General features: G+C 43.4%; 1 protein-coding gene across 1 annotated transcript in view; it reads left to right on the forward strand.

Moving 5' to 3' along the window:
- Positions 1-21,434, forward strand: part of DNAH8 (dynein axonemal heavy chain 8) — a 598,059-nt gene that overhangs the window by 340,186 nt on the left and 236,439 nt on the right. The window contains exon 44 of the mRNA XM_048843472.2: positions 15,414-15,592. Coding sequence (XP_048699429.2) covers positions 15,414-15,592 — 179 coding nt within the window. The remainder of the gene's footprint in view (positions 1-15,413; positions 15,593-21,434) is intronic.

Consider the following 21,434-nt stretch of genomic DNA (forward strand, 5'->3'; position numbering starts at 1 on the left):
AGTGTGGTATTTCATGGAAGGAGCCACTCCACCAGAGACCCAACACATCCTGCTGAGAGATACCTCCAGTTGTTCTGAGACTCCTTATTTGGATCTTTGCAATTGTCTGGCATATGCAGGGATGTTCCCCTAGCTGCCACCCAGGGATGTGCCTGATGGGAGTTGATCACTCCTTCACAGGGTATGGGACATAAAAATCTAAAGGAAAAATACATCTTTTCATTAAGTTACAGTTTCCAGCTCTTTTGCTTGTGAAGATTACCTTGAAAATGTAAACCAATATGAATTGATATAAACCCCTCACTACAGCTGAAGACTAGTTACTGATTTTTCCTAAGAATCATAAATGTAGGCCTGGAAAGGACCACAGTTAGGTCATTTAGTCCAGTCCCTTGCACAGAGGCAGGAATAAGTATTATCTGGACCATCCCCGACTGGTGCTTGTCTACCTGTTCTTAAAAACCTCCAATGACAGAGATTCCACAACCTCCCTAGGTAATTTTGTTCCAGTGCTTAACTACCATTACAGAAGGAAGTTTTTCCTGTTGTCTAACCTAAATCTCTTACTGCAATTTAAGCCCATTATTTCTTGTTCTGTCCTTGGTGGATACGGAGAACAATTTTTCTCCCTCTTCTTGATAACAACCTTTTATGTACAGTTGACTCATTTAGTTTGTGATCCACTATGACCCCCAGATCCATAGGTGCCAACTCTGTGGGTGCTCCAGGGCTGGAGCACCCACGGGGAAAAATTAGTGGGTGCTCTGCACCCATCGGCAGCCAAGCTCCCCGCTCCTCCCCCTACCCCAGCTCGCCTCCGCCTCCTCCCCTGAGTGTGCTGCGTCCCCGCTTCTCCTCCCAGTGCTTGCTGCTGCAAAACAGCTGTTTCGCAGCGTAACAATCTGTGGGAGGGAGAGGGGAGGAGTGGGAATGCAGCGTGCTCAGGGGAGGAGGTGAAGAAGAGGTGGGGACAGGGCGGGGATTTGGGGAAGGAGTCCAATAGGGGCAGGGAGGGGGCGGAGTTGGGGCAGGGACTTTGGGGAAGGGGTTGAAATAGGGAAGGGGCAGGGGTGGAGTCGGGGTGGAGCCGGGGATGCTGGGGTTGTCACCTATGCCCAGATCCTTTGCTACAGTACTCTGTCCTAGGCAGTCATTTTCCATTTTGTATTCGTGCTGTTGATCCTTCCTAAGTGTAGTATTTTGCATTTGTCCTTATTGAATTTAATCCTATTTATTTTAATTGGTTTCTCTGGTTTGTCAATCATCATTCTGAATTCTAATCCTGTCTTCCAAGGTGCTTTCAATTCCTCCCCGCTTGGTATCTGCAAACTTTATAAGTGGACTCTCTATGCCAGTATTCAAATCATATATGAAGATACCAAATAGAACCAGACCCAGGACAGATCCCTCTAGGACCCCATTTGGTGTGGCCTTTCCACTTGACTCTGTATCATCGATAACGATTCTGAGTATGCTTTTCCAACCAGTTGTGCATCCATCTGAGTGCTATTCTACCATGTTTCTATAATATCCGGTTTGACCTACTGCACTAGTTGTTCCAGTTCCTCCATTTTATTTCCCAGACTCCTTGCATTCGTGTACAAGCATTGAAGTCACTTCCCTTAGTCACAGAGTTTTCTAGCTCTTGGTATTCCATTATCCCTTGCCATATCTTCAATTAACTGATTTTCCTGCTCCTGTGACTTGAAATCAGGCATGAAAGACATGTTTCAAATTGTTGGAAAAACTGAGACCTGTTAGCGCTTAGGTCCATTATGTAATCTTACTTTGAACATCCAAATCTGTGAGAGGGCATCTGCACAGCCCCTTCCTGATAAGTGGTTCTGATGGTACCACTCCCAAGAGTGTGAATTTGCAGTCAAGTATTCTCCTGGAACTCCAGGTACATAATTATGAACTAAACAATAAGAAAATTGCACATTGGTGCCAATTTGGGTGGGGAAAAAAAATCTCTTCCTGAATTTTAAACAGCTTTGTGTCAACAGATTTATGCTGGATCTTTCTGAAGAGTAACTTAGTGGTAGAACTGAGCCCATTTAGAGGTTTTATTTGTTTTTCTGGTTAGCTATCAATTTTTGAAAAAATTCCTAATAAGCAGATTTGTTATGTAATGACTTAAGTGAAAGGAAACAAACTTGATTATATTATTCAACACATTGTTCAGTAGTAAGCAAAAAGGAGCATTTTGGTATCATGTTGAAGACATTAATTTCAACTCTTTATACACAAAACATGTAATTAATCCCACTCCCCCATCTAAATACTACAAAATTAACAGAAATGTATCTTTCCGTGTTGTTGATGCTTTCTCAATGCTACTAATATTATTGTATGTTCTGCCATAACTATATTGAATGATGTATCAAGCCCATAATAATATGAAAGGTTAACCCACTAACAATCCAGTATTCAGCAGCTGACTAGAATGTCCTCTCCATTTGTATCCTCATCTTCGTTATCTGAATTGTCCTCCATACTGTCACATCCATGTTATCACACATTTGCAAAATATGTGCTAGAGAGCATTTGAGTCCACGTGTAAGGCACTGGCAATCAGGTAATTTGCATTCTATGATGCATTTACAAGCTCTCAGCTGCAAGACTACCTCAGGGGCAGGCCAGCCTTTCATCCATTCTGTTGTCAGCTCACCCTTCTACATGAGGCAGTGACCATGAGATTGTTGAGTTCAGGATCCTGACACAAGGAAGAAAGGAGAACAGCACAATACAGACCCTGGACTTCAGAAAAGCAGACTTTGACTCCCTCAGGGAATAGATGGGCAGGATCCCCTATGAGAATAACATGAGGGGGAAAGGAGAGCTGGCTATATTATAAAGAATCCTTATTGAGGTTGCAGGAACAAACCATCCTGATGTGTAGAAAGAATAGTAAATATGGCAGGCGACCAGCTTGGCTAAACAGTGAAATCCTTGCTGATCTTAAAAACAAAAAAGAAGCTTACAAGAAGTGGAAGATTGGACAAATGACCAGGGAGGAATATAAAAATATTGCTCAGGCATGCAGGAATGACATCAGGAAGGCCAAATCACACTTCGAGTTGCAGCTAGCAAGGGATGTTAAGAGTAACAAGAAGGGTTTCTTCAGGTATTTTAGCAACCAGAAGAAGGTCAAGGAAAGTGTGGGCCCCTTACTGAATGCAGAAGGCAACCTAGTGACAGAGGATGTGGAAAAAGCTAATGAATTAAATTCTTTTTTTGCCTCTGTCTTCACGAACAAGGTCAGCTCCCAGACTATTGCACTGGGCAGCACAGCATGGGGAGGAGGTGACCAGCCCTCTGTGGAGAAAGAAGTGGTTCCAAACTATTTAAAAAAGCTGGACGAGCACAAGTCCATGGGGCTGGATGCACTGCATCCGAGGGTGCTAAAGGAGTTGGTGGATGTGATTGCAGAGCCATTGGCCATTATCTTTGAAAACTGATAGCGATCAGGGGAGGTCCTGGATGACTGGAAAAAGGCTAATGTGTAGTGCCCATCTTTAAAAAAGGGAAGAATGAGGATCCGGGGATCTACAGGCCAGTCAGCCTCTCCTCAGTCCCTGGAAAAATCATGGAGCAGGTCCTCAAGGAATCAATTTTGAAGCACTTAGAGGAGAGGAAAGTGATCAAGAACAGTCAGCATGGATTCACCAAGGGCAAGTCATGCCTTTATAACCTAATTGCCTTCTGTGATGAGATAACTGGCTCTGTGGATGGGGGGAAAGCAGTGGACGTGTTATTCCTTGACTTTAGCAAAGCTTTGGATATGGTCTCCCACAGTATTCTTGCCAGCAAGTTAAAGAAGTATGGGCTGGATGTGTGGACTATAAGGTGCATAGAAAGCTGGCCAGATCATCGGGCTCAACGGGTAGTGATCAATGGCTCCATGTCTAGTTGGCAGTCGGTATCAAGCGGAGTGCCCCAAGGGTCGGTCCTCAGGCCAGTTTTGTTCAATATCTTCATTAATGATCTGGAGGATGGCGTGGATTGCACCCTCAGCAAGTTTGCAGATGACACTAAACTGGGAGGAGAGGTAGATACGCTGGAGGGTAGGGATAGGATATGGATACAGAGGGACCTAGACAAATTGGAGGATTGGGCCAAAAGAAATCTGATGAGGTTCAACAAGGACAAGTGCAGAGTCCTGCACTTAGGACGGAAGAATCCAATGAACCGCTACAGACTAGGGACCGAGTGGCTGGGCAGCAGTTCTGCAGAAAAGAACTTAGGGGTTACAGTGGATGAGAAGCTGGATATGAGTCAACAGTGTGCCTGTGTTGCCAAGAAGGCTAACAGCATTTTGGGTTGTATAAGTAGGAGCATTGCCAGCAGATCGAGGGCCGTGATCATTCCCCTCTATTCGGCATTGATGAGGCCCCATCTGGAGTACTGTGTCTGGTTTTGGGCCCCACACTACAAGAAGGATGTGGGAAAAATTGGAAAGAGTCCAGCGGAGGGCAACAAAAATGATTGGGGGCTGGAACACATGACTTATGAGGAGAGGCTGCGGGGACTGGGGTTATTTAGTCTGCAGAAGAGAAGAATGAGGGGGGATTCGATAGCTGCTTTCAACTGCCTGAAAGGGGGTTCCAAAGAGGATGGATCTAGACTGTTCTCAGTGGTAGCAGATGACAGAACAAGGAGTAATGGTCTCAAGTTGCAGTAGGGGCTGTTTAGGTTGAATATTAGGAAAAACTTTTTCAGTAGGAGGGTGGTGAAGCACTGGAATGGGTTACCTAGGGAGGTGGTGGAATCTCCTTCCTTAGAGGTTTTTAAGGTCAGGCTTGACAGAGCCCTGGCTGGGATGATTTAGTTGGGGATTAGTCCTGCTTTGAGGAGGGGGTTGGACTGGATGACCTCCTGAGGTCCCTTCCAACCCTGATATTCTATGATTCTATGACCCAGCCATGCCCCATGGTATGGCTGGTTATGACTGGATACTTCTCCAGGCTCCTACACCAGACAGCAGCCTCATAACTGGCACAAAACATTCAGGTAGAGGCAGTCTTTGCACAGAGGAAGCAGGCCATATTCAACATCTCCCTTCTTAGCAGTTCTGGTATCTTAGCTCATTTAGCTCTGTGATATTTGACTTAGCAACATACATTGTACAGGTGAATTCCTGAAGATGGTGTCGAAAGGTCTTTAGATAAGACCTCTGTTACCCTAACTCTGCCAGTGCTCAGTAAATGTACTCTTTTCTGGTGATTAACTTTACACCAATATCTTTCCCACATCTTGCAAATGTGCTAACAGAATCATACCAGTGAATGCATGCATTCCCAACAGGGCTGAGCAGACTTATTTTCTGAGTGATGTGATGCCAAGTTTGGTTACATCTATATACCTTATTTGATTTTTTATGTCAGATCTGGCATAGATTTTTGCCAATGTTTCTGAAGAAAGCAAGGGTAAGAATTGGCACATCAGTGTCCTCAGATACAGTAATAACTGATTTCATGGTTCTTTGATGCATGCTTTGCATGTAACATTATCCGTGTGTGTGATTTTTGTGAAGAGGACAAGTCCAGAAAGTTTGGTAAGCTTGTTATACAGTACTCCTGGTATGTCATATACATTATCTCACCTGTTTTCTCCAGGAAATAAGGCTTTTTCCATTCATCACATAAGAACTTGATGAAAGAAGTCTTGCTGGTAGAACATTCAAGAAAACACCTCCAGTGTTTGTATCAGGCCAGAAGATCCAATATTCTTCAATAGAACTTCAGGGCCTGCTCTTTTATTTTCCATCTCTGAATTTTTAATGGAGATGTGTGGTAGGGTTTTTCTCCTTTGCATGTAAGAGATTGTGACAGGGTTGGGGGGAAAAACCCGTCAAGTGCGGGGCGAGTGTGTCCCACACAGCCTCCTAAACCAAAGTCAATATACTCACCCTAATAGCTGGGCAGTGTGGCCCAATGGCCAAAGTCAGTAGGTTCTCCCCTCTTAGCAGGCAGTAAGGTCCAGTTATCAGTCTATAGTGCTGACCCTCCTAGCGGGGCAGTAAGGCCTAGCAGCTACAGTCAGTAGATTTGCCCCAGGGAGACAGGGGCAATAAGGCCTAGTGGCCAGTCAGTAAATTCACCCTTGTCAGCAGGGCAGTAAGGCCTAGAGGCTAGGGTCAGCCAAGATGGGGGCCACCACGCACAGGAAAGGGGTAGGGGTGGCCTGGGTAGGGCGATCTGGACCCTCCCTCTCCGCCGGACCCCAGCCCAGGGCCCTGGTCGTGGCAGGGGTGCATGCCACTGAGTCGGAGGGGGAGGAGGGGTTTCCAACCAAAACACACTGACTCAAAAATTCCAGTTCACTAATCAGGCCCCTATCCAGGGGCGGCCCTAGACTAGCTGCCAGCAACTGGTGCCTTAGGTGAACCATGCAATCGGCACCCCCCACCCCCAAACCCAAGGGCAGATTTAGGCTGAGGTTTTTAGTAAACTGGGAAATATTTTCCCCTTTTTTTCCTTTCAGTGTTTTTTAACCGTTTTTTTTTTAAACAGAGGGTTAATTATTCGGTTTGTCCATCCGTCTGTCCAGCCAATGTTTCTGAGATCAGATAAAATAGAGACACGACATTTTCAGAATAGATTTGTACACAACAGCTAGATGATATTTCAGTCTGATTTCAAATAAAAATGCATTAAAATGTTAATTATAATTTTTATTACTACAAATCCAAAATCATCCATTACACTATCCTGCTTTAACTGCCATTACCACCACATCCAATATAGAAAGAAATAAGAAAACTCTTCAATGAACTTTAACCTGTATTTACCAAACACTCCAAATAAAAAACACTCTGTGCTCTTAAAACATGGCTTTTCTTGCTTTAAGTTTTGAAAATTCAGTCGCTAGTTCTTTTAGATCCAGTTTTCCAGCTATTTCATGTTCTATTGACATTGTGGCAAGTCCAACAAGTCTCTCTTGCACCATTGTTGAACTCAGATATGTTTTTATCAATTTTAACTTTGAGAAGCTACGTTCCCCACTAGCTACGGAAACCGGCAAAGTTAAAAGAATGTGTAGAGCTATAAAAATGTTTTGAAAGCTGTCTATGGGTTTATTTTCACAAACAAACTTCAGTACTTCTTCAGGAGTGGAATGTTCCTTAAGTCATCTTGAAAAAGCCTGAAGCTCACTACACATCTGTAGCATCAATGTCTTTTGAATTTTCATGAGTCAATGCCGACTCCGTTTTATACAAAATTCTCTTATCTGTTTTGCTGTTTCTTTTGCAAGCTGTGGATATCATATAGAAAGCCAAACACTAACTCTGTCTGCTGCATCTGTTGAAATCTTTCATCAAACAAGTGAATAGCAGTATCAAAGACTGCAAAGTAGAAATTCACTTTGAACCTTTGTTTTGGTAGTATGATCAGAAATTTCAGTTAGGGCATCATAAATGTTTCCAAGTTCATAGCAAAGAGGCTACAAAGCATCAATGTGACTCTCCCATCTTGTCTGACCAAGTGGTTTCACAGTTAGAGAATTCACATGGCGAGTCAGAATCTCCCAATGGCATGTTGAGCCTGAGAAAAACACATAAATGTGTTGCACCAGGTCAAAGAAACTGCTTGCCTCCAGACAGCATCTAGCAGCATCATTGACAACCAAATTCAGAGAATGCGCACTGCAAGAAACAAAAAAGGCCCTAGGATTGATTTCCATCATTCTCCTTTGCACACCATTGTCTTTACTCTTCATATTACTTCCATTATCATAGCCTTGGCCATGTACGTTTTCAACAGATAATGTCGTTTCAAGCTCTTGTAGAATAATTTTAGTCATAAATGCTCCAGTCGTCTCCTTCAGTGGTATGAAACCCCAAAAATGTTCCTTTATGAGCACTTCAACATTATCTTCATCTGCAGAGTTTCCAAATCAAGAAAATGAATGATCATCGCTATTTGTTCAACATGACTCACATCTGGTGTACAGTCCAATATTATTGAAAGGTATTTTGCAGAATGGGCAGCTTCTACAATTTTCTTTTTAATGGCATTTCCTAGGATTTGAATCAGTTCATTCTGCATATTTTTTCCTAAGTAATGAACCTGTGTTCCATGATCAGTTATTTTACATAGATGCTCCTTCATGACTGGATCAAACAAAGCTAGGTATTCAACAAATTTTAAAAATTTTCCATTACCTGGAGTGTATAATTTTTCATTTCTACCACAGCCGCGGAATGCTAAATTTTGCACATCAAGAACTCTCACTACAGCAATCAGACACTCTAATATTTGTTGCCAATATTCTTCTTTTTCCTTGATCACATGTGAATTTTCATTGATAATTTTTTCTTTTTTCAATTGTAATTCAAGTTCTTTCCAATTTTGAAAAGATTCCAAATGTTCTGTATTTCTTTCATGTGAAGAGAGAATTGAAGATATGTTTTTCCAGTTCTTCGAACCATTTTCAGTAAGTGATATACCAATTGTTTGATTTCTAAACAACTTGCAGCAAAAGCAAAACACAGAGTCCTTCGACACTGAATATTATAACCAGTTTTGATGAATTTCTTCCCCATTCATGAGTTTCCTTTTGTAATGCTGAGCAGAGAATTTTCTTTTATTTCCATCCTCAGGGAAGGGAAATTCATGAACTTGTTCGGGTCCATTTCCACGAGAATTTGCTGCACACTGTCATCACATCTGGGCCAGGAAGCTGGGTCCCCATACTGTAACTTGTTCGTAGCTTCCTCATCCTTTCTTCCTTCTACTTCATTTACTTCAATTTCTTCATGTGTCTCTGAAGGTAAATAAATTTTCTCCACTTCCATATCAGTCTGATGCTGTGAGCTGCCTTCATCTAGAAGTAAGTTTCTATCATGTTGAATTTCCAAACTCCTTTTTGTGGATGTGAGCTACCCTCATCTCAAAGTAAAATTCCTTCATCTGGATGCTGTGAACTGCTTCCTTTTTTATTTGGATTAAAGAGAAGATATTTCAGGAAGGATCCCTGCTGTTTTGCTTGGTCCTTTTCCTTCTCAGCCTTTCATTACAATACTCAGCTTCTGAGGGTTTTCTTTTTCCTGTTTCTGCCATGGGGCATTTGAATATTGTTATGTACTGTGCTCCTGACTGCAAGCATTATAGCGTTAAGGATGGCTGACACACCCACCACGTGGTTGGCAATTTAAACCACAGTGCAGCCATCCCAACACGTCTTTTCACTGCTTAAAGGTTCAATGATTAGTAACATACACTCACTTACCTATTAAAACAGTTAGCTACAGCATTTACACAGAAACAAAATGACCTTTTTCTACATTATAACTTGACACCAGTTGTTTGGAAAGAAATCCACTTCCTCACGGTTACCTGCTTGGAGTGTGATGACATCACTTTCGTAGTCTATTAAGCGTTAACGCTGTTACTTTTCTTTTATGGACCTTATTTATTACATGTGAACCAGTTATAACAAAGAAAAGTTCATAATTATACAGTCCGATAATAACGCTAAGGTTTAAGAACACTTAAAGATACTCACTCACATTTTGGATATATAATGCTGAAAGATGTTATCCTTTATTCTTTGGCACCAAGAAACACAATTTTCTACAGTATTCGCTCAATTCTTAACCATCTACCTGTGACATGTGTTAAAATGACTGTTTGACATGTATCAACTCGCAATATCTCCGTTCTACATGAATTTCCAGCTATGCGACCTTGATGTATATTCGAGTTAGGTGTCACTGGCGTTGCAGCTCTTGCCGCTGGCAGATGTGTTTCATTGTGGCTGAGTTATTGCTAATCAAAATTGCAGAGTGGGTCATCTTGACCCTACATCACAAATTGAAAAAAAAATTCGGTAAAATATTATTTACTTTTGCAGTAAATAAAAGATTTGACATATTAATAAATTCTCAAATGTAGAGAAATGAATTATAATTCATATTTCCTCTGTATGCACACAGGAATTGAAATAATGAAATCTTCGTTATTTTATTTGTATTTTTTTTTCACCTTTTTTATTTTTTTTTTATTTTTTCGCTCAAATTTGGTGCCCCATTTAACTTGGCACCATAGGTGACCACCTAGTTCACCTATATGGATGGGCTGCCCCTGCACCTATCAAATTCCGCTTGGCTGCTTCCTACCATAGTTCCCACTGTCCTGGTCTGGGCATCTCTGTTATCGCCAGATTCTCTGTCTGTGCTGTCCCTGGTGACTCTGGATGCAATGAAGTCTCCATGGGTACCTTGGTGTCTGCCTGGGTTGCGGTGTCTTGGGCTCCCACGGCCTTGGGCATCAGCTGATCCTTGGCAGGAGCCAGCAAAATACGTCCTTCCTCCCCAGCAGTCAGCCCCAACTGAGGTGAGCTGCTCCCTTTTATACCACTGCACCTGGAACATGCCTAATAGAGTGAAGTGGGCATGGTTTCCTCAGCCCACAATGTAGAGTTAACCCTTCAGCATCCAGTGCAGAGCGAGTGAGCCCTGTCACACAGATCCTTGCTAACATCTTCAGGAGCTACAGAACAAGTGAAGAGACGGACTAATTAATTTAGTTCTACAAGGGGATTGACCCAGGTCTTCTCCAGTGTATCTGTCAGTGACTGACATCATTTTCATCTCTCTCTAACCTGGGTGGCTCAAGATCTGCATGAGATATGCCAGGTGTCTGGACCTGTACTGTTTGCCTTAGTTTTCTAAAAATAGGTATCTCTGCACTCCACAGTTAGGTAATACCTGTTCACTGCCCCAGACTGAGGACTTAATTCTTTGGTCCCATCTGTTATCTGTGTGTCCTTATTGACAGTCTCCTGAATGGCCTGATCTACAGGAATTTTTCCAAAGGGTTTCATTACTCCATCTGTACAGAGAAGCTTCCGATTTTGAAATGATCACACACCTCAGGATGTTCTATCTCCAACCATGCCATTTGTATGAAGAACACTAGCAGATATCTTGTTTAATTCTGCTTGTCATCAGCCAAACCACTAAGGTATCATGACTCCGATCATGGTTAGGTGAAGAAACCCAGTCACCTTCTCTGGATGCTTGAGAAAAAGGCCAGGAACCACAACAACCATATCAGTTTAACTCATCCAGAATGTTGATAAGTCACTGTTTTCATTACTCAAATGGTTCAGGTATGTGTTAAAAAGCTGAAATCCAAACACAGGATGAATGGTTGAGGATATCATTCAACTGGTTTATGTTGCCATATAGCTTCTCCATCCAGATTGTGTCATTGAGGATTTGTAAATCAATCAAGTGGTGGTCCTCCATCCAGGTATAAATGCCCTTCCTGACTAATCTCATCAGGGCCTCGTACACTGATTTGAGTAGTCTAACAGCTGAGTGGTGCTTGGGTCCTTCCAGTACATCCCAATGGAACTTTCAGCAGTAATACTGGACTCCTAAATCATTGGAATCTTTTCCCAGTGATTGACATCATATTGCATATTTTATGAAATGCTCCCATTCTGATAATTATAGATTGGAATTTTATCATTTTTTTCTCATTCTTCCACAGTATCTCTGCATACAATGCCTCGTCAAAGACACACACTTCGTAAAATATAAATTGATTTTTTCCCAGTATTTTCAGAGTCTAATTAAGGAGTTTTTAGTCTGTGGACATCTAAAAGATTTTTTAGTCAGTGGTGCATTCATGACTGGCAAATATCCAACCTTGTCCTGAGTCATACTGACCTTGTTGCATGCTTGGATACTGAAGTCAATCCAGGAGCTGATTGGTTATTTACATCTGTTTGCCTGAGCAGAGACCATACTTCATTCTTAACATGAGCATTGTGAATGGCCCCTTCATAGTGTACCTCCACTGGTTCCATCCAGAAGGGCCAACTCAGTTACCAGCATTATAAAGAGTAAGCAGTAGTGGTGGAGGAGTGATGCTGTTGTTTTTGACTTTCTCTGCATATGGAGGCATCTTGGCTTATCCAGTAGTTCATATCTGAGGCTACACTGCAATAACATTTAATCTTTGATGTCCCTGAATCACTGAGTGTGTCTCCTCAAGTCTGTTGCTGTTATCATATGCCAAAGTTGTAGAGATGCAGGGCAGAATGTTGGATGGTATTGACAAACCTGATTCCTCCTCATTAACCAGCTTCTGCAGACAGAGGTGAGTGTCCATTTCCTCCAGCTGACTATAAGATATCCATGATCTATTTGGTTGAGTGCCTGAAACAACTCCATATTGCTTGTGGGGGATATCCTGTTACCATGAGTAGTGAAGTGCTTTGCAGGGTTCTGCAAACTTCCACTAATGTCATATATATAATGTTGGGGAAAATAGACTGTATGAATCTTTGTACTCTCTTTTGTGTCCCCTGTTAACACCTGCAGGAAGTCCATGAGAGATTTTTGGCATTGGTGTGTAATAATTATCAAGCCTCTCTGGCTGTAGATGCCATAGAATCATAGAATAGAATCATAGAATATCAGGGTTGGAAGGGACCTCAGGAGGTCATCTAGTCCAACCCCCTGCTCAAAGCAGGACCCATCCCCAACTAAATCATCCCAGCCAGGGCTGTGTCAAGCCTGACCTTAAAAATATCTAAGGAAGGAGATTCCACCACCTCTCTAGGTAACGCATTCCAGTGTTTTACCACTCTCCTAGTGAAAAAGTTTTTCCTAATATCCAACCTAAACCTCCCCCACTGCAACCTGAGACCATTACTCCTTGTCTGTCATCAGCTACCACTGAGAACAGTCTAGTTCCATGGTTAATCAATCTTGGATTCCTTCACATTTAACTGCATGATCATGGCACATTGCTTCGAAACCTGATCAGAGTCTTCTGTCAAAAGTGAATCCAGTTCAGAGGCCATTCTTAGATTCTCATTGACTAACATTGCCTTAGATAAATTTTCTGGTATCACCATAAGTTTGCCATTATCTGATATCTCCAGGCTACGACTGAATTCTGCTTCCAGTGTTCTCCAAATGTTTGAGACTTGATTTTTTTTTCAATACCTAGAGAGCTCATATTGGCCACCAATTTCTCTGGCATGTTCACCACTAATACAATATGAGGCTTTGAAAACAAATTAGGCTATTCAGTTATTCTCACTATCATATGGTTTTTTCTTTCATAAAGTATACACTGTCATCATCTTCACCTTGACAAAACTTCTGCTTTTCTGATGGTCTTATGTAGGCTCTAACAAGATCTGTGATCGTATGCTTCTGCTGCTACCATCTCCCTTGATGTAACAACCAATATCTTTCTGTCCATCTTCTCTTCTCTTCTCTTCTCTTCTGTACATTCCTGTTTGACCTGAGATCTACTGCTCGCCACGGTGGCTCTCAGGACTTGGTCCCTTTCACATAAATGGATACCTTTGTCATAAAATATACAGACTTTTTTGTATGCTCTGGTGGATGATGCTCCCATTCCCCCTTTTGATTTGCATGATTCATGACCAGTTTCTTAACTACAGGTTTTGCCTCTTTTTCATGCTGTTGCAGAGTTTTCTTGTGTATAAAGATCTTTCTGCAGTTTAGGTGATAAAATGTGTGTTGCTTCATTGGTGTCTTTATAGTGCATAATGGTGGCACATTTTTGGATCTCTGTCTCTTAAAAGATTCTTTCATGATTCCAGGTCTCTTGGTTTGGTCAGTCTTGTGAAAGGAGCCTCCACATCACATATCAGACACATGTTTTTAGACCTTTTACTCAGTTTGTGAATGCTTTTTGGGAACCTCTGAATCAGATTAAATTGTTCATTCAGTAATCACAATAGCATCACAGTCAAATCTGAAGCAAACAGTACCTTATTTTATACAAAAACTACCAAAAATTGATTTTAAGTCGAGAAATCTGTGTAGAATCAAATAATTTTTCATGTGAAGCATGACCTCCATTATTAGGTATTTGGTAGTTGCCATGTTAATGATTATGCAAATAAGACAATTTTTCATAGTATTCATTATTGTAATGTAAAAAAAGTAATTACCCAAAATTGGATGAAGATGTATTCATTTTTAGTCAAAATATTGCCTATACCCATTGTTCACCCAGTGTTTCTGCTTAGTAGTACTGTTACCGTGGAAACAGGCATACCTCCACCTTTAAGATACCATGCAGAAAGGTCCACATATTTATGTAATATGTATGCAAGAATATTTTTTAAAGTGGGAATTTGCCCACCCAGGTGGTACCAAAAAGTTGTCTGGCTCATGGACTAACACGCCAGTAACCTACTTTTGTCCCTTAATTGTTCAAATGTCGTATATTTTCTTTATCTCAACCCTAGAGAGTTCATGGAATCCTGCTCACTTGGGTTTAGATTAAATTTTTAGTCTTGGCCCTGAGCAAGGGTGATTTATACCTAACTGCTCCTCCATAGGAGTAGTTTTACAAAGGAATTGTGATTCAGAGAGGCACAGTCATTCCCTGGCCTCTGTGTAAATTACTGCAGCCCTTGAAAAGGTGCATCTTATTTATTTCTTGTGTATGGATACCTGTTCTGACCTAAGGCTTTGTTCACTCTGTCTCTCTCCACACTTTCCCATCCATTGTCTCACTGAGAGGAATATCCAGAGAACAGGGGTTGTGCTCTACAACAGACCCAAGTCTGGGTAAATCAAGCAGTGGGGTTGGGTGGCCTCCTTACTCCCCGTGAAGTGTAACTTGGCCAAGCAAAGCAAAGTCACAAGTTAGCTTTTTATTAAAAAAAGGTTGGATTGTGTCTTTAACTGCAGTTGTCCCAGGAGGCAGTGTGGCTCAGAGAAATATCTCTGAGGCTCAATTCCCTCCCTGCTCCCCCTTTTCCTGGAAGTGGGGGAAGGGTAGGAGGATAATAATTTACTGTTGTCCTGTACTAGCCACAAATTACAACACCCCCTGAACTGTGCTGGCTCAGATATGCTGACTGGCATATTGACGGAGCTGAGCCAAGACTTTCCATTCCTCACCCATCTGCTTTGGAGGTGGTTCTTAATCCCTTTTTCTCCTCTGCATGGGCATTTAGTCAAGTCAATCTAGCCTAATGGGACTATATACCTGTGAGGTACTGCTTAACATGAACAACCATGGCAGAATCTGCTCTTCAAAAACTATCTGCTATGATAATTGATAATGAACATTCTTTATTGTGATACTGCAGGTTGTTTACTGCTTCTTTTTTAGGTAGCATACATTGTACCCCATCTAATACCTATAGTCTGTAGGTGAATCAGGTTAAGATTTATTTATGACATTAACATTTAAAGGCTATATTCTGCCACTCTCACTCATGTAGAGTAGTACCTTATCATGTGGGTAGTACTACTGTTATTATTGGGACTGCTCTCAGAGTAAGGTACAATTCAATGTGAGGGTTATAGCCCATACTTATTTCTTTATTATATGCATGTAGGTTTTATTTCTCACTTTCATCTATAGTTAATTATACATTTGAATTAACATTTACAGATGCTATATAACCTTAGCTCAGGCTTTGGGAATGAACATGGGAGGAGCTCCAGCAGGACCAGCTGGAACTGGTAAAACAGAAACTACAAAAGACATGGGAAAGGCTCTGGGAAAATATGTAGTAGTATTTAACTGTTCTGATCAAATGGACTTCAGAGGCTTGGGTAGGATTTTCAAAGGTAAGATTTTCCATGTTGCATGTACTGAGAAACAAAGAACAAATTACTTTTTTATTAAATTATAATAGTCAAATAGGATAAAAATTTACAAGCACTTAACCCCCATTTTCAATAGTGCCTTAGGCACTTAGGAGTTCTACTTGCTCCTAAGAGCCTAAATCACTTGAAAATGGGTAGAAGTTCACTACTAACCTGTGACTGCCTCTGAGCATAGGCATTGCTGCCTCCCTGTGGGCATCCAAATCCTACCTCCTGCCTAAGCCCTGGAGTGATTCACAAACCAGGGGAAGATGGGCATTCAGCAGCCTAACTCTTCTGAGGGGCCAGATCCGATAGATGTGTTCAGAGCAGGGGCAGGCAAACTTTTTGGCCTGAGGGCCACATCGGGTTTCCAAAATTGTATGGAGGGCTGGTTAGGGGAGGCTGTGTCTCCCCAAAACAGCAAGGCATGGCCCGGCCCCGGCCTCCTATCCAAACCCCCTACCCCACTTCTTGCCCCCTGACGGGTCCCCCAGGACTCCCGCCCCATCCACCACCCCTGTCCCCTGACGGCCCCCCTGGGACTCCTACCCCATGCACCACCCCCTGCTACCTGTCCCCTGAACACCCCCAGATCCCCCACCTCTGACTGCCCCCTGCCGCCCCATCCAACCCCCCCTCTCATTCCTGACTTACCCTCCGGGACCCCTGCCCCATCCAACCACACCTTCTCTCTGTCCCCTGACCGCCCCCGGAACTCCTGCCCTTGACTGCCCCCTGCCACCTCATCTAACCCCCGCTCCTTCCTGACTGCCTGCCCAGGACCTCTGCCCCATCCAACACCCCTATTCCCTGACCTCTGACCATCCTGACCCTTATCCACACCTCCACTCCCTGATCACCACCCCCAATTCCCCTGCCCTTTATCCAACCCCCCCACTCCCTGCCCCCTTACTGTGCTTCCTGGAGCACCGGTGGCTGGCAGCACTACAGCCGTGCCAGCCGGAGCACCGGGTCAGGCTGCGGCTCTGCAACTGTGCTGCCCGGCCTCCCAGAGCATTGTGCCGGCAGTGCAGTAAGCTGAGGCTGAGGGGGAGGGGGAACAACGGGGGGGGGGGCTAGGGACGAGCCTCCCAGGCCAGGAGCTCAGGGGCCAAGCAGGAGGGTCCTGTGGCCTGGTTGTGGCCCGTGGGCCGCAGTTTGCCCGCATCTGGTTCAGAGCCTGCCTACTGGATCAGGCCCCAGTAGATGAGCTTACACAAAATAGCTGGAGGGGTAGGACCTCTCTCATAACTTTTAGCACAGTGGTTAGGGTGCTCACTTGGGAGGTGGGAAAGCCCTGGTTCAAGTCCCCTCTTGAACCAGGGATTTGAACCAGGATCTGCTGCCTGTCAGGTGACTGCTCTAACCATTGGGCTATAAGTCTAATATAGGGAGTCCTTCGATCTCTCCTGTTGAAGCTGTTGCATTGTGGGTAAATAATATATGAATCATTGGAGCAGAGGGATTGGATCCTGGGTGTCCCACATCCTGGGTGACTGCTCTGTCAGGCTGTAGAATCAACCTTTTGCTTGTATTCTCATTTTCACTTTCTTAGTCATTTTAAATAGTAATGCCTAGCCATACAAATATGCTTTCCTGAGGTAAATACTCATGTAGTCTTTTTCAATAATAGATGTATTACACACAAAGTTAAAAAAACATTATCAGGGTTGCAAAGTCAAGAAATCAAAGCTAAGAAATGCCAGAATTGCCTGTGTTCAGCTCCTTGAGTATGCATTATAATCTTTAATTACATGATCACAAGTTAGCTTATCCCAGTTATTGGTGACCTGAGATAACTGCAGTGAAAACATGCAGTCACAGCCAATCCGAAGTATCTGTACATGTTAATCTTCCAATCCCTTCCCACTAGCCCCCTGAGCATTTAGTCCTCTGTGCCATCTACCCATACTTTGACCCTTGACTGGAAGATGTCTACCTTCATATGCATCTGCTCAGCTCCTCGGTCCCATTGTTTGTGTATTTTCTGTAGCTTCATCCATCAACCACTCTAAGCAGAAAACATGATTACTTAGCCCTATTGTAGTAGTACTTCAAATTATGGTTCACATGTGTATTCCACCACCTACCCTATCTCCCCTCTGCACTGGAGTCTTCAGACACATTTCCAATGTAAAAGAACTGAGGGTATAAGGGGAGAGGGGAAGTTTGGGGTGGCACCACACTTATATAGCCTTAGAAGGGGCCATGAGGAGGTGCAGGGTGCCTGTGCCACCTTGGTGGGTGCTCTAACAGAAAGCTCTCTGACTCCAGCTTGCTGGGGGTGCACACATTCCTGTGTGGAATACATAAATGAACCACATCTCAAAGAACAATAGTTGTAATACAGGTAAATAACCATTTTATCCTCTTTGCTAGGGCAGTTCTCTAAAAAGCGTAAATGATTGGACCACTCTTGACCTCCAAATCCGAAAAAGAAGACTGCTTCAACTTTCTCAGAGTCCTCAGTGTGAGATTTTTCTGCCCAGAGATTAGCCACACCTTTTGGCTTGCCACTCCCTGGTACTACCCCATACTGGCTCTCATAGAGCATGGCCTTTGACTTCTGTACCCATTCCAGGATGATCAAGACTGGCTACTTCATCAGTGGCAACAGTGGATCCACCATCGCTGCTGTTGGTAGGGCAGTGGACATTATTGGTACTGACCATGCCAGAGGCCTATATAGCTGCAAAAAATCTGCTCTTCCTCTTGGTAACACTTCACTGCTCATCCAAACTAACGGCACCTTGTCAGGACTGTCACATGCAGTGCAGACATCAGCACTGACATTGGGGTCTGTTACAGCAACTGTGACCACAGGTCAGATACAGTCTTCCTCAGTCTCCTTCGCCCAGACTGCAGGTTGTGCTTTTCCTCAGTGCACGGTACCAATAGCTTGGAAGCCCCTGATGTTGCCACTGGTATCTCAGTCCTATCATATTTCACTGTCCTGATCTCTGATGACACCTGCTGATACCATACTGCCTTTGCCTTTGGAGCATTCTGACCCTTCTTGGAGTGTGAAGTGGGTTCCTATGTCTCCCACTTCAGGGAGTTCAGGGCATCCTCCAGGCCTTGTTCCTGCTCTCACAAACATCCTGCCCAGAGCAGGTTGAAAGACTAGAGTGCTTGGTCTAGGCACAACTGGAGTCTGATACCATATCAGCCCCATTATTGGCCCTAATGGGTGCCTTGAAGAATGCCTCCAGTGACCAGGTCTGCTTCCTCATTACTCTACAGAAACAAATCGCCAAGAAGGGAGGGTTTCCCACCTGGTAGAGAGAAGTCGCTTTCGATCAGTACAAAGCAGCTGCCATACACCCAAGAGTGGGACTTTCCACAACCTGCTTCAGACTTGCCATCTATATTTGTGGTGCAAGATCAGCCTCTGGAGTTTTCTACCCTGCCTTCTTTGAATATCTCATCCTTGTCACTGGATAAGGCTCTGGTGTTGAAGTGTCTTCTCTGGTACCAGATGACATTAAGCTCTACCCAAAGCTCCTGAAAAGGATGGATACTACATCGGTTGGTATCCAGATGGAGCTTATGGAGCAGAATCCTCATAATCTCATGGGAATTTTACACCCAGCTATATCATGGAAAGATGCCCTTCCTGTAAATAAGACTATAATGCAGCTCATTAAATCCCTATTGCAAACCCCTTCATCAGTCATGCTTGTGGCAAAGTGCATAGAACATAAATGCCAAGTTCTGTCCCAGTCATACGGACACTTCTATCAACTCCTCCATGTCAGGCTCTCTGGTAATGGTAGGTAGTAAATGAAAGACCACAACAAAGGTAGAGCAAAAGCTTCCCTCAAAGAAAAGGACAAACAAAAATTAATTTTTTAAAAAGGTATTATTCAGTTGCAGGGGTACATCTGCATATGGCTACCCATCAGACTCTCTTATCCTGATACAACTATTCAAATTTGGCTGCTATGTTCAAATTCCTGAACAAGCAACCTGAGGACTGTAGGAACAAGTTTCAGTTCCTTCTGATGGAGGGTCGTTTGATCTTCCAGGCTGCTCTTCAGACTTTCCTTGATGCTTCAGACTTAGCTGCAAGGGTCATGGTGACAGCCATAGTCATGCACCATTTGTTGTGGCTTCAGTTGTTGGGGATTCCTGTAGAGGTGCAGCAGACTCTTGAAGACCTCCTCTTCGAAAGCTGTGCTTTATTTTTCTTTAAGACTGATGAGGAAGTATACACACTGAAAGTCTCCGGGGCTGTGCGAAAGTCACTGGTCTTTATATGCCAGCCTGGGAAAGCACTATGTTTCAGTATCAGTTTCAGCTGAAACAGCAGTATTACCCACCCAGACACCTGGACCAGTCCAGGTACAAACACAGACAACTTATAAGGAGGCCTACTCCATCTACCTCTGTGGTCATTTTCATCCAGACAGCTGCAGGCTTCAAAGGAACTTGTTTGACTCCTCTGTCAAGGATAGCCTACTTGTCAGATCAGATCTCTGTTTCTCCTACTTCCTATGTGCGTAGCAGTCCATCACCTCAAACAAGTGGCTGCTAAGAACAATGGAAAGTGGATATACCCTGAAGTTTCTTTCTTTCCCCTCTTTGGCCCCCCTTCCCTGTCCCTTTTCAGGGACCTATAACCAACTCTGTACTAAGACAAGTGCAAACTCTTTATTCCTTGGGAGCTACAAAGGAATTGACCCCTCAGTACCAGGACAAGAGTTTCTACTCCCACTACTTCCTATAACCAAAACAAAACAAGTCTCAGGCCAATTCTAGACCTTCAGAACTTGAACAAATGCATCAAGAACCTGAGGTTTCTTGTGGTTTTCCTTGTACCTATTATCCCTTCATCAGAGCCAAGTGATTGGTATGCTGACTTTGATTTGTGAGATGCATATTTCCTTGTGGCAGTCTACCCAGGCCACAGAATATTCCTAAGGTGCATGATAGAAAGAGATCACTTCCAGTTCACAGTTCTACCCTTTGGCCTATCATTTGCATTGAGAGCTTTCACTAGATTCATGGTGATAGCAGCTTGTCTCCACTATTGGGATGTCCAAAGGTATCCGTACCTGGATGACTGGTTGCTATGGAGTTGTTCCTGTCAACAAGTGGAAGGAAGTATCTATTGGATGCTCTCTCTGTTCCAATACCTAGGGCTGGAAGTGAACAAGAGACATTGATCCTCAAGCTCTCCAGAGATATAGAATTTATTGGGACAGTTCTGGGGATTTCAGCTCCAACCCAGGGTGTTTCTTCTTTGAGACCCCTGTGTGCCATTCAGAAGCAGTCCCCAAATCTCAGTGAGGAACTATCTCAGGCTCCTGGGACCTATGGTAGCATGGACTTGTGACCTCTCCCTCCCCTATTCCAGACTGCATCTCAGAGGCTTGCACACACAGCTCAGATCAGTTACTGCCCTCATATGCACTATCTGGACAAGCTAGTGTTTATTCCAGGCAAGGGGTTGGTGGATGAATCCTGGCATGTAGGGGAGTCCTGTTCTCACCAACTCTCCCCTCTATGATCAGATGATGGATGCTTCTACCACGAGGTGGGGAGTGCATTTGGGTGATCTGAAGGGTCATGGCTTGTGGTCTCTCACGAGGTCCAATTACACATAAATGTTCTTGAGTTACGTGCAGTATCCAGAGTGTGTTAGTTTCTTCCACGCATACAGGACAGAATCAAATCAATCATCCTGGTGCTCTCTGACAATACCACAGTAGTGTTTTTATGTGTACAAACAGGAGGGTGCCATATCAGGCAACTGTCTCAAGAGGCAATCAAGCTGTGGGTTTCTGCGTATGGATATGGGTTTCTACATTGCTAACTC

Source organism: Caretta caretta, chromosome 3 (genome assembly GCF_965140235.1).
Source record: "Caretta caretta isolate rCarCar2 chromosome 3, rCarCar1.hap1, whole genome shotgun sequence".
NCBI lineage: Eukaryota > Metazoa > Chordata > Testudines > Cheloniidae > Caretta > Caretta caretta.